The sequence below is a fragment of the Microcaecilia unicolor genome, chromosome 2 (genome assembly GCF_901765095.1).
Source record: "Microcaecilia unicolor chromosome 2, aMicUni1.1, whole genome shotgun sequence".
NCBI lineage: Eukaryota > Metazoa > Chordata > Amphibia > Gymnophiona > Siphonopidae > Microcaecilia > Microcaecilia unicolor.
Genome location: NC_044032.1, coordinates 117,783,666 through 117,797,954, shown reverse-complemented (window position 1 = coordinate 117,797,954; position 14,289 = coordinate 117,783,666). Strand labels below are relative to the sequence as shown.

The following is a 14,289-nucleotide window of genomic DNA, read 5'->3' as shown; positions in this document are numbered from 1 at the left end:
TGTTCCCCATGGATCTTGCATTGACATAAATTGCTGGTACGGGAATTAAGTGAGTCATGTATTCTAAAGCCAGAGGACTGTTTGGTCAAGTTCAAAAGAAGGTGAGCTTTAGGCTGCTGAGGAGGATTCAATATGCCTTGGACTTGGCAAGTTGACCATGGTCTGAAGCAATGGAAGCACTCCGCAAGCAGGTGTTGGTGCAGTCTATCAGATATCTGCCAGTGAAAATATGCTGTTTTCGAACCCTAGGCTTCCTAGGTATATTGCATACCACAGGAATTTGACTAAATACGATGCCGTTAGGCAGGTTGCCCATCATAGTGCCCAAGAGGGCTAAGCAGAGCATTAAAGGCTACTGCATGATGGTAAACCTTAGAAGACCATTTGAGAGAGTGACTGAGAGCATTAGAAGAAAATCAAGCACTCAAAGGTGCACATTATGGTGTAACACCCCTTAGACGTGCCCTTTCGATGGCACGACTCGGAAATGGCACTCTTTTTTAAAACCTCAACTGGGCGCTGTTGATGACATCTGTTCGGTAGGCGGGATTAGGACCGCACCGTCGCTAGCGATCTTTGGTGGAGCCAAGAGCGGATGATGGAAGGTGATGCATCTCAGGATGCTCACAGGAAGAGGAGGAAACGTGGACTCACTACTGCTGCAGTTTCAGAAGTGGTGCTCTTTTTCAAACCTCAACTGAGCACTGTTAATGTCCGTTCAGTAGGTGGGGTTAGGACTGAACCGTCGCTAGCTATTCTCTGATCATTTCTTTTCCTTGAGACCTCCTAAACCAGTCTAGATGAGTGGGTTATGACCCTACCAGTAGATTAAGGCACAGAACACTGACATTTCAGTGTCATCATCAAAAGTATGTGTAGTGCAGCCCTGGAACTTGGCAGTACGCTATTATCCAAGCAGATCTGAAACACTATTGGGCTCATTTTCGAAAAAGAAGGACCCCATCTTTCAACATAAATCAGAAGATGGACGTCCTTCTCCCAGGGTCGTCCAAATCGATATAACCGAAAGCTGATTTTGGACGTCCCCAACTGCTTTCTGTCGCAGGGATGGCCAAAGTTCAAGGGTGCATGTCAGAGGCGTAGTGAAGGCGGGACTTGGGTGTGCCTAACACTTGGACGTCCTTGACCCATAATCGAAAGAAACAAGGACGTCGCTGACGAACACTTGGATGACTTTACTTGGTTGTGTTTTTCCTACGACCAAGGCACAAAAAAGTGCCCGAAATGACCAGATGACCATTGGATAGAATTGGGGATGACCTCCCCTTACTCCCCCAGTGGTCACTAACCCCCTCCCATCCTCAAAAAATATCTTTTAAAATATTTTTTGCCATACTCAGATGTCATACTCAGGTCCATGACAGCAGTATACAGGTCCCTGGAGCAGTTTTAGTGGATGCATTACACTTTAGGCAAGCGATCCCAGGCCCATACCCCCCCCCCCCCCACCTGTTACGTTTGTGGAGGAAACAGCGAGCCCTCCAAAACCCACCACAGACCCACTGTACCCACATCTAGGTGCCCCCCTTTACCCGTAAGGGCTATGGTAGTGGTGTACAGTTGTGGGTAGTGGGTTTTGGGGGGGGGGGGGCTCAGCACACAAGGTAAGGGAGCTATGCACCCGGGAACAATTTATGAAGTCCAGTGCAGTGCCCCCTAGGGTGCCCGGTTGGTGTCTTGGCATGTCAGGGGGACCAGTGCACTACAAATGCTGGCTCCTCCCATGACCAAATGGCTTGCATTTGGTCGTTTCTGAGATGGACGTCCTTGGTTTAGAAAATCGCTGAAAATCAGAAACATCCATGTCTAGGGACGACCATCTCTAAGGACGACCAAATTTCAGGATTTGGACGTCCCTGACCGTATTATCGAAAGAAAGATGGACATCCATCTTGTTTCAAAAATACGGGTTTCCCCGCCCTTCCATCGGGACGTTTTGTGAGGACATCCTAATCAAAACTTGGACATCCCTTTCGAAAATGCCCCTCCAAATCTCATTACTTTTTTGCTAGAATAACAAGATAGCTGGCCTTGCAGTCCAAGTTTCTTATATGTGTCTGTCCACTGATGAAATAAGTTTTCCTGTTGGCAGTACCCCCCTTCCCTTCAGGCCTGTGTTGCTGCTGAGAAGGCATCTCCAATATTGGCCTGGAAACCTCTGAAAAAGCACATGCCAGTTTTAATGTCATCTGGTAGTTCTCAATGGAAGGTGGAGGGTCATTCTTTAAATGATTCTCAACTTGTATGTGCAGAGTTCAAAGACCTCTCTGAAGAGCAGACTCTCCTTTGATCCTTTTGCAGCTAAAGCATTAATTTTCAGCTTTGCCATGGAGGCAACTGAAGTGATACCTCAGAAGTTCTAGGAGGCATACAAGCACAATGCTCTGGTTATGGTTGTGCACCCAAGAAGATTAAGCACTTGGAATGAATGTGCAAGCTTTCAACATTTCTGCCACATCTCAGGCAACATCTGAATCCCGGCTTCAGTGATATATCAAAAAAAAAAAGACAAAAAAATACCATGTGATGTACTCTAATAATTTGTAGACAAACTTGTTGGAAGAGCTTTGTTTAGCATCCATTTGGCTGAGTAGAAAAAACAAAACTGAGTTGAGGAAACCATTCTGTGAGGAAAGGCTGTGCCTACTCACATCTCTATGCTAAATTCTGAGCTCTGGGAGAGCTGTTCTGTCTAAGCAACATAGGTGGGAAAATGTGGGATACAAATGTTGTAATAAATAAATAAATAAATAAACAAACAAACAAACAAACAAACAAACATCATCATCACCACCCATTTGTGTGCAGTCATGCTTGTTGGATCTCTATCCATTCTGCACTGCTTTAATCTATGTTCAGTATGACTTTGGAGTCAAAAGTAGCCCCAAAGCAGATTCTACCATTTGTGGCACAGGCTCCTAGGAGATGAACTGTAATATAAGCATATTCATTCTCAATGCAATTTCATCCTACAGGAGGAATTAATGGTGTGGGCCGAATGATTCACACAAGCCTGTAACAGTGATTTAACAACATATTCATTGCAAAGCAGATTTGTACCAGAATTTGTGTTAAGAAAAATTGAATTTTCCTACTTAAGATTTGCCTCTAGTACATGAAAAGTTAATTAGTTACCTGATAGTTCGATCAGGTGTGGAAAAAAGTAGTAAACCTATATCTGTGGGAGCTGACAGCTGTAATGCTCAGACAGCCTACAAGTCCTGGTCTCCCAAATTTTAATAAGACAACATAAAACTCTAAAAAAAGACTCAACTTGGCTATGTTTCATCCCCCAAGTGCTGAATCAAGGTAAAATACAACTGTAAATTAAGAAATAAAAACACTGTAGATGCGTGAATTTGCTCAGAGTTTCATGAAGCATAATTACAGTCACACCTACAAGGAAAATACTGAAATTTTGACATGATTCATAGCTCTCCCTGCCCAATATTCCTCAATTTTTTCAATGTTTTCCTACATAAGGGCAAGTCACTGAGGGCCCTGTTTACTAAGCCGCATTAGCGTTTTTAGTGCACGCGCTAATTGTGTAGGCGCCTATAGGGATATTGTAGGCGTGTACACAGTTAATGCACGTACATGGTTAATGCGCATTAAAGCGAATGCTACATACCTGTAGAAGGTATTCTCCAAGGACAGCAGGCTGATTGTTCTCACTGATGGGTGACGTCCACGGCAGCCCCTCCAATCGGAAACTTCACTAGCAAAGGCCTTTGCTAGTCCTCGCGCGCCGATGCGCACTGCGCATGTTGCGGCCGTCTTCCCACCCGAACTGGCTCGTGTTCGTCAGTCCCGTATGTAGCAAGACAGAGACAAGGGAAGACACAACTCCAAAGGGGAAGCGGGCGGGTTTGTGAGAACAATCAGCCTGCTGTCCTCACAGAATACCTTCTATAGGTATGTAGCATTCGCTTTCTCCGAGGACAAGCAGGCTGCTTGTTCTCACTGATGGGGTATCCCTAGCCCCCAGGCTCACTCAAAACAACAAACATGGTCAATTGGGCCTCGCAACGGCGAGGACATAACTGAGATTGACCTAACAACTTATCCAACTAACTGAGAGTGTAGCCTGGAACAGAATAAACATGGGCCTAGGGGGGTGGAGTTGGATTCTAAACCCCGAACAGATTCTGAAGCACTGACTGCCCGAACCGACTGTCGCGTCGGGTATCCTGCTGCAGGCAGTAATGAGATGTGAATGTGTGGACAGATGACCACGTCGCAGCTTTGCAGATCTCTTCAATAGTGCCTGACTACAAGTGGGCCACTGACGCAGCCATGGCTCTGACATTGTGAGCGTGACATGACCCTCAAGAGCCAGCCCAGCCTGGGCGTAAGTGAAAGAAATGCAATCTGCTAGCCAATTGGATATGGTGCGTTTCCCCACAGCCACTCCCCTCCTGTTGGGATCAAAAGAAACAAACATTTGGGTGGACTGTCTGTTGGGCTGTGTCCACTCCAGATAGAAGGCCAATGCTCTTTTGCAGTCCAATGTGTGCAGCTGACGTTCAGCAGGGCAGGAATGAGGACGGGGAAAGAATGTTGGCAAGACAATTGACTGGTTCAGATGGAACTCCGACACCACCTTTGGAAAGAACTTAGGGTGAGTGCGGAGGACTACTCTATTATGATGAAATTTGGTATAAGGAGCATGAGCTACTAGGGCTTGAAGCTCACTGACTCTACGAGCTGAAGTAACTGCCACCAAGAAAATGACCTTCCAGGTCAAGTACTTCAGATGGCAGGAATTCAGTGGCTCAAAAGGAGGTTTCATCAGCTGGGTGAGAACGACATTGAGATACCATGACACTGTAGGAGGTTTGACGGGGGGCTTTGACAAAAGCAAACTTCTCATGAAGCGAACAACTAAAGGCTGTCCTGAGATCGGCTTACCTTCCACACGGTAATGGTATGCACTGATTGCGCTAAGGTGAACCCTTACAGAGTTGGTCTTGAGACCAGACTCAGACAAGTGCAGAAGGTAGTCAAGCAGGGTCTGTGTAGGACAAGAGCGAGGATCTAGGGCCTTGCTGTCACACCAGACGGCAAACCTCCTCCATAAAAAGAAGTAACTCCTCTTAGTGGAATCTTTCCTGGAAGCAAGCAAGATACGGGAGACACCCTCTGACAGACCCAAAGAGGCAAAGTCTACGCTCTCAACATCCAGGCCGTGAGAGCCAGAGACCGGAGGTTGGGATGCAGAAGCGCCCCTTCGTCCTGTGTGATGAGGGTCGGAAAACACTCCAATCTCCACGGTTCTTCGGAGGACAACTCCAGAAGAAGAGGGAACCAGATCTAACGCGGCCAAAAAGGAGCAATCAGAATCATGGTGCCTCGGTCTTGCTTGAGTTTCAACAAAGTCTTCCCCACCAGAGGTATGGGAGGATAAGCATACAGCAGGCCTTCCCCCCAATCCAGTAGGAAGGCATCCGATACCAGTCTGCTGTGGGCCTGAAGTCTGGAACAGAACTGAGGGACCTTGTGGTTGGCTCGAGATGCAAAGAGATCTACCAAGGGGGTGCCCCACACCTGGAAGATCTGGCGCACTACTCTGGAGCGACCAGTCGTGAGGTTGCATAATCCTGCTCAACCTGTCGGCCAGACTGTTGTTTACGCCTGCCAGATATGTGGCTTGGAGCCACATGCCATAACGGCGAGCCCAGAGCCACATGCTGACAGCTTCCTGACACAGGGGGTGAGATCCGGTGCCCCCCTGCTTGTTGATGTAATACGTGGCAACCTAGTTGTCTGTCTGAATTTGGATAATTTGACGGTTCCAGACCGCTCGTAACTCCAGGAGATTGATCTGCAGATGGAGGGACCAGCTTTCCTGGGTGTGAAGCCCATCGACATGAGCTCCCCACCCCAGGAGAGATGCATCCGTAGTCAGCACTTTTTGTGGCTGAGGAATTTGGAAAGGGCGTCCCAGAGTCAAATTGGACCAAATCGTCCACCAATACAGGGATTTGAGAAAACTCGTGGACAGGTGGATCACGTCTTCTAGATCCCCAGCAGCTTGAAACCACTGGGAAGCTAGGGTCCATTGAGCAGATCGCATGTGAAGGCGGGCCATGGGAGTCACACGAACTGTGGAGGCCATGTGGCCCAGCACTCTCAACATCTGCCGAGCTGTGATCTGCTGGGACGCTCGCACCCGAGAGACGAGGGACAACAAGTTGTTGGCTCTCGTCTCTGGGAGATAGGCACGAGCCGTCCGAGAATCCAGCAGAGCTCCTATGAATTCGAGTCTTTTCACTGGGAGAAGGTGGGACTTTGGATAATTTATCACAAATCCTAGTAGCTCCAGGAGGCGAATAGTCATCTGCATGGACTGTAGAGCTCCTGCCTCGGATGTGTTCTTCACCAGCCAATCGTCGAGATAGGGGAACACGTGCACTCCCATCCTGAGAAGCGCCGCTGCTACCACAGCCAGGCACTTCGTGAACACCCTGGGCGCAGAGGCGAGCCCAAAGGGTAGCACACAGTACTGGAAGTGACGTGTGCCCAGCTGAAAACACAGATACTGCCTGTGAGCTGGCAGTATCGGGATGTGCGTGTAGGCGTCCTTCAAGTCCAGAGAGCAGAGCCAATAGTTTTCCTGAATCATGGGAAGAAGGGTGCCCAGGGAAAGCATCCTGAACTTTTCCTTGACCAGATATTTGTTCAGGGCCCTTAGGTCTAGGATGGGACGCATCCCCCCTGTTTTCTTTTCCACAAGGAAGTACCTGGAATAGAATCCCAGCCCTTCTTGCCCGGATGGCACGGGCTCGACCGCACTGGCGCTGAGAAGGGCGGAGAGTTCCTCTGCAAGTACCTGCTTGTGCTGGAAGCTGTAGGATTGAGCTCCCGGTGGGCAATTTGGAGGTTTCGAGGCCAAATTGAGGGTGTATCCTTGCCGGACTATTTGAAGAACCCAAGGGTCGGAGGTTACAAGAGGCCACCTTTGGTGAAAAACTTTCAACCTCCCTCCGACCGGCAGATCGCCCGGCACTGATACGTTGATGTCGGCTATGCTCTGCTGGAGCCAGTCAAAACCTCGCCCCCTGCTTTTGCTGGGGAGCCATGGGACCTTGCTGAGGCGCACGTTGCTGACAAGAGCGCGCGCGCTGTGGCTTAGCCTGGGCTGCAGGCTGTCGAGAAGGAGGATTGTACCTACGCTTACCAGAAGAGTAGGGAACAGTCTTCCTTCCCCCATAAAAACGTCTACCTGAGGAGGTAGATGCTGAAGGCTGCCGGCAGGAGAACTTGTCGAAAGCGGTATCCCGCTGGTGGAGCTGCTCTACCACCTGTTCGACTTTCTCTCCAAAAATGTTGTCCGCTCGGCAAGGGGAGTCCGCAATCCGCTGCTGGATCCTATTCTCCAGGTCGGCGGCACGCAGCCATGAGAGCCTGCGCATCACCACACCTTGAGCAGCAGCCCTGGACGCAACATCAAAGGTATCATATACCCCTCTGGCCAGGAATTTTCTGCACGCCTTCAGCTGCCTGACCACCTCCTGAAATGGCTTGGCTTGCTCAGGAGGGAGCTTGTCCACCAAGCCCGCCAACTGCCGCACATTGTTCCGCATATGGATGCTCGTGTAGAGCTGGTAAGACTGAATCTTGGCCACAAGCATAGAAGAATGGTAGGCCTTCCTCCCAAAGGATTCTAAGGTTCTAGAGTCCTTGCCCGGGGGCGGCGAAGCATGCTCCCTAGAACTCTTAGCCTTCTTTAGGGCCAGATCCACCACACCAGAGTCGTGAGGCAACTGAGTGCGCATCAGCTCTGGGTCCCCATGGATCCGGTACTGGGACTCGATCTTCTTGGGAATGTGGGGATTAGTTAAAGGCTTGGTCCAGTTCACCAGCAATGTCTTTTTTAGGACATGATGCATGGGTACTGTGGACGCTTCCTTAGGTGGAGAAGGATAGTCCAAGAGCTCAAACATTTCAGCTCTGGGCTCATCCTCCACGACCACCGGGAAGGGGATGGCCGTAGACATCTTCCGGACAAAGGCTGCAAAAGACAGACTCTCGGGAGGAGAAAGCTGCCTCTCAGGGGAGGGAGTGGGATCAGAAGGAAGGCCATCAGACTCCTCGTCAGAGAAATATCTGATGTCCTCCTCCTCCTCCCACGAGGCCTCACCATCGGTATCAGACACAAGTTCATGAACCTGTGTCTGAAGCCGTGCCCGACTCGACTCCGTGGAAACATGGCCACTGTGGGAGCGTCGAGAGGTAGACTCCCTCGCCAGCACCGGCGAAGCTCCCTCCGCCGACGTCGTCGGGGAGTCTTCCTGGGAGGCGGCCGCAGTCGGTACGGCAAGCGATAACACTGTCGGAGACCTCACCCTGGGCAAGGGGCCAGCCGGCGCCTCACTCGACGGTACCGGTGGCGCAAGCACCCCCGGTACCGGAGGGGAAGGGCGCAACAGCTCTCCCAGGATCTCTGGGAGAACGGCCCGGAGACTCTCGTGCAGAGCGGCTGTGGAGAAAGACATGGAAGCCGATGCAGGCGTCGAGGTCAGAGTCTGTTCCGGGCGTGGAGGCTGTTCCAGGCTGTCCAAGGTGGAGCGCATCGACACCTCCTGAACAGAGGGTGAGCGGTCCTCCCGGTGCCGATGCCTACTGGGTGCAGACTCCCTCAGCCACCCAGAGCTCTCGGTACCGATGCGGGAAGGTGACCGGTGTCGATGCTTCTTTGATTTCTTCAAACGAAGCATGTCACCGGTGCTTCCCGGTACCGACGAGGAGGACGTAGAATCCAGCCGTCTCTTCCTCGGGGCCGAGGCCGAAGAAGGTCGGGGGGCTGTACCGCAGGAGCCCTCAGGGTAGGGGGAGACCCACCCGAAGGCTCACCGCCACCAGCAGGGGAATGGACAGCCCTCACCTGCACTCCAGTCGAAGCACCACCATCCGACGACATCAGCAACAGCGGAGGTCCCGGTACCACCGACGCCGACGCAGCCTTCCGATGTCTCGGTACCGACGATGCAGAGGGTCGATACCTCGATGCCGTCGATGCAGTCGATGCCGAGGTCGAAGGCCTTGATGCTGTCGACGTCTCCGGTGCTGTTGTCGACGAAGAGCCCGAGAACAACACGCTCCACTGGGCCAATCTCGCTACCTGAGTCCTCTTCTGTAAAAGAGCACAAAGACTGCAGGCCTGCGGGCGGTGCCCAGCCCCCAGACACTGAAGACACGACGCGTGCCTATCAGTGAGTGAGATTACCCGGGCGCACTGGGTGCACTTCTTGAAGCCACTGGGAGACTTCGATGACATGGGTGGAAAAATCACGCTGGCGAAATCAAAATTCGCGATGGTGACGAAGGGCACCAAAAATAAGGGAGAGAGAAAAAACCCGTACCGAGGCCACAAAAAAGGCCTACCCCGAAAGCGAAAGGAAACTTATGTCGGGGAAACAAACTGGACACACGGGAAGGGACAAAGACCGAGGTCTTTCTTTTTTTTTTTTCAGCGAAATCGCGAAGACGCGCGAGGGACAACTTGAGGGGCACGAAACGGCGGCAAAACACGACCGTCCCGAGCGCGGACAAAAGAAGACTGACGAACACGAGCCGGTTCGGGCGGGAAGACGGCCGCGCATGCGCGGTGCGCATCGGCGCGCGAGGACTACCAAAGGCCTTTGCTAGTGAAGTTTCCGATTGGAGGGGCTGCCGTGGACGTCACCTATTAGTGAGAACAAGCAGCCTGCTTGTCCTCGGAGAAAAATGCTAACGTGCCTATAATGCGGCTTAGTAAACAGGGCCCTGAAAAAATTATCCAGTTACAAAATGAATAACTGTTACTACCTACAAAAATGAATGTGCTGTTGTGATTTCATAATCCTCATATTAAACATAAGAGCACACTGATATTTCTGGGGACAGTTTCCAAAACCCTCTCAGTTTGCGATATAGGTATTTTGCAATCTCATAACTTTAGGTACAATAGGTTTTCAAACGCAACTACTCAGGCAGTAGAAAATACCTGCTGTTTCTCTGGGTATACTTATGTAAAACAGCAAAGTACTGATGGTGGAAAATCCAATATAATTGTGTTCTTTACTCCTCTAACCTAAATATGAATGGCTAATATTTAACCCAAATGGTCCACAGGGAACAATGAATCAAAAATGCCCACGTTGATGCAAACTTTGCTCATATTTGCTGGGTTTGCATTATTATTAAGGTTGTACAGAATATTTATATTCAATTTGATTCAGCTAGGAATAGGCCCTTGAATACATTATTCATATTTTTTTTGTTACATTTGTACCCCACACTTTCCCACTCATAGCACGTTCAATGCGGCTTACATATTATATACAGGTACTTATTTGTACCTGGGGCAATGGAGGGTTAAGTGATTTGCCCAGAGTCACAAGGAGCTGCCCGTGCCTGTAGTGGGAATCGAACCTAGTTCCCCAGGACCAAAGTCCACCACGCTAACCACTAAATTCAAATAGGAATAATCCAGGGCTCTACTGTGCTAAATCCTACTGAAATGAACACTTGATCTCTGATTTCATGTTACTTCTTTTATCATTTGTTATGTTAACGCTCAATGACCATTATTCTTATTTCGCTGAATAATATTTGTCATTATTTAATTATTATGGTAAAATTAATACATGCAGAAACCATATACATAGTTCAGTATAATCAAAATAGTTTGCCTTATTCCACTCTTTGCCTTCTTTGGGAATATCTCAAATTGTCAAGAGTGTAATATCGTAGTGAAAATCAAAAAATCTATATAACACTCCTGCTATACTATCTGTAGGTGAATGCACAACTATGATATATGCTATTATAGATTAAATAATTTATAAAGTAGCCTCAATGGCCCAGGGAACCATATTGTTAGGACTCCACTGAAATGGCCAGCATCATGGGCTCCTCCACCTTTCCGAAAAAACCACTAACACCAAAAAAACTCCCTGTCACGGGGAGAAAAAGGTTTAGTGGATAAAAAACGGAAAGAGGGGTATTATATTAAAGTGTCAATGTAAATGCATCACACTGCAGAGGGTATTAAACGGAAGTAAAGAATTTGTACAATTACTTCTTATACCTCATTTATCGTGAGCACTAAAACAACATGCCACCACAGTCTACAAATGTCTAAACCAGAATTTTTAACTAGAGAGAACCTGTGAATACAAGTCTTCAAAGCGAATTACTTATCTTGAAGCGTGCTTTATGTGGCCATTTCAAAGTTCAAATCGTCAGGTTCCTCATATATCTCTGTCCTTAGGTTTTAGACATAAATATATACTTCACATTGTCTTCAGTCTCCGGTTATCACGGTGTTCTTTGGGAATGTCATACAAAAGGTAGGCAAAAATCAAGAAGCCTATTTCTGTAGGGACACCATCATCTTACTCACAGAAACGCCTTTTTAGATTTCTCTCTTGGTAAATTAGATGTTTGAAAATTAACTACTCTGTGTCTTTAATACAACTAAACTAAAATCAAGAATTAGGCCTTATGTTGCAATGAATAAAACTGGAGAAGGTTTGTATTTCTGAGCTTCTGACATTAATAAGGCTGAAGCATGGCAATTAACAAGCTATAAAATGCTAGTTGCTTGTTTTACTGCTTAAAGACAGTCTGTCCCAATTGTTAGGATAACAGTAAATGATTTAAGAAAAAATTACCTATAGGGCTGAAGACATGCATGTTTATACCCGACTGTGGTAGTTTTTCCTCTATGTGAATATTTTCTATTTTATGGTCAGCTGTGCTGGTGAATGTTATTTGTACAGACACCATTTGTGCTCCAAAAATGCACGGCTGTCTTGGGAAGTGATACTGGGCTGCTAAGCCATTTGTACTCATTCGATGGAGAAGTTCATGAGTCTTCTTGGGCACAAAGACTGGGTTGCTGACCTGTTGAATATAAAGACAAGTTACTGAGAAAATATAGCTAATGTAGCAAACACACAGCTGGCATAAAAAGAGAGATAAGCATATGTCAATCAATTTATCTGCAAGTCATACTATTACAAAGCACAAGGCAAGGTACAGCAACCTTAAAATACATTATACACAAAACTAAAGCAGCATAAACAATCTGAAACAATATAAATAAAACTATAAAGCTCAGCATAAATAAAGAGTATGACTTAAAAACCCTAGCCAAAGTATATTATAAATAAGCATAGATTACAGACCATAAAACACAACATTCCACCTAATTTATTTTACTCACCCAAGGCAAAATGTACATTGTGGTAAGCACATCCCTTCAGGAAGGTCAGAAAAAGAGGGAAAGCAACCTATTACTTTCTGGCACCATACTTATGAAATAACAACTTCAGAATTTAGATATAAGCTTTCACTCCTGCGGTTTAAAGCCCAGTTAAAGACCTATTTTTTTCAACTGACTTGATAGCCTTCTGGATTCAGAGACTTTTTCTTTGTTCCTCCTGTAACACAGTAAAAGCATAGCATTTCTTGCCTATTATTTTAGCTATATGGTTTGAGCTGTATGACAGGATTTCTCATTGAATGTGTCTTTCCTGTCTATAATTGTAGTTCTTTTCTTTCATTGTAATATTATTATTACTGTGACTGTAAACCGCTTTGACCTCTTTGTAGAAAACGCGGCATATCAAGTGCCATTAATCATAAGATCTGCAAGGCTGTGAGGGACAAAGCAGGCAGAGAGGAATGAAGGAGGAGGGCCCTGCTTTTAGAGTCCAATTGCAAGATAGATGGCATTATCCTTGGGATTATGAAAAAGCTAAGGCTGCTCAGTATCCCTAGGCCCATTGACAAGTGACCATCTGTCCCCATAGGTAGAAAACCCCCAGAGCCAAGGATTGAGAATTGGGGATGGCCTCTAGCAGAGGAGCAGACCTCTCCTCAGGTAGGGGATCCCTTGAATTCCTAGTGGTTGCTGGCAACAGGGATGGGACTAACATTTCAGCTTGGGTGGATCAGTAATATATCCTGCCTAAAACAGCCACAGTCCCAGGAGCTGACACTGAGGTAGAACCTATAGATACCTGTACTCCTGCTGAAGAGGGAGAGTTTGAGCAAGCAGCCCTGGAATATGAACCCACAGGCTGTTAAGAGCAAAGGAAAAGTAGGATTTTCTTCTCTCGAGTGTTTGTTTTGAACACTGTTTGGGCGAGGAGGCCATGAGGTGGTTTGTGTGTGATTTTATAGTGGGTGGAGGCGGAGGCCTCCCTCGTTCCCTTCTGTCTGTAGAGTAACAGTGGAGAGGACAAATCAACAAGGATGAAAGCTTACCAAGGTGAGGAGGAGGAAGAAAGAGGATTTTTTTTCTCCTTTCCTCTCTCCCCTGCCCCCTTTTTTCACCTCCCTCTGTTTCCCTCTTTCCTCTTTTCCCTTCCCACTGCTCCTCCCTTTTCTTTCACATCCTCTTTCCTCCCATTGTCCTTTTTCCCTTCCAGATTTCCCTCCCCCTCTCTTTTCTCTTCCTCATCCCCTTTTTTCTTTCCTTACTTTTATTTTTCCTTTCTTTCCCTCCCAAATTCTCTCTCCTTCCTCTTCCCTCCCAAATTATTTTATTTTCAATGATTCACTCATTCATTATTCCTGGTCCACTCAAGGTAAAATTATGTATAATCATACCTGATAATTTTCTTTCCATTAATCATAGCTGATCAATCCATAGACTGGTGGGTTGTGTCCATCTACCAGCAGGTGGAGATAGAGAGCAAACTTTTGCCTCCCTATATGTGGTCATGTGCTGCCGGAAACTCCTCAGTATGTCGATATCAAAGCTCCATCCGCAGGACTCAGCACTTAGAGAATTACACCCACGAAGGGACACTCTGCCCAGCTCACCACCGCCGAAACGGGGGAGGGGAATTAACCCAGCTCATCCCCACACAAGTGGGGGAGGGGAATCCGTCCAGCTCATCCCCGCGGAGCGGGGGAGGGACACCACACCCGCCGATGCGGGGGGATCTGGCTTATCCTGCAACCGCAACCGCGGGAGGAGCTGACTGACCCTAACACCGCCGAAGCGGGAGGGGTACAAAGCTGCCCTACAGCCGCACGAAGCGGGAGGGAGTGCCGGCAGAATTTATGTCTCAATCCAGCCCCGTAAAACAGAGGGGAGAGGAATGCAGCAGCTCACTGTAACACAAAGTCGTCTCAACTCTTGAAGAATCCAAGTGAAAGAAGAACTTGAACACGAAGTCCTCCTGAAGTAACTGAAGGCTAAACTTGAACCTAAAATTCAACCAGAATATAAACAGTACAGATATCTGGGAGGGGCTATGGATTGAT

At 47.7% G+C, this 14,289-nt stretch overlaps 1 protein-coding gene across 1 annotated transcript in view; it reads right to left on the bottom strand.

The window, feature by feature from the left end:
* AP3B1 (adaptor related protein complex 3 subunit beta 1) overlaps positions 1-14,289 on the bottom strand; it is a 1,191,861-nt gene that overhangs the window by 311,154 nt on the left and 866,418 nt on the right. The window contains exon 23 of the mRNA XM_030193246.1: positions 11,682-11,913. Coding sequence (XP_030049106.1) covers positions 11,682-11,913 — 232 coding nt within the window. The remainder of the gene's footprint in view (positions 1-11,681; positions 11,914-14,289) is intronic.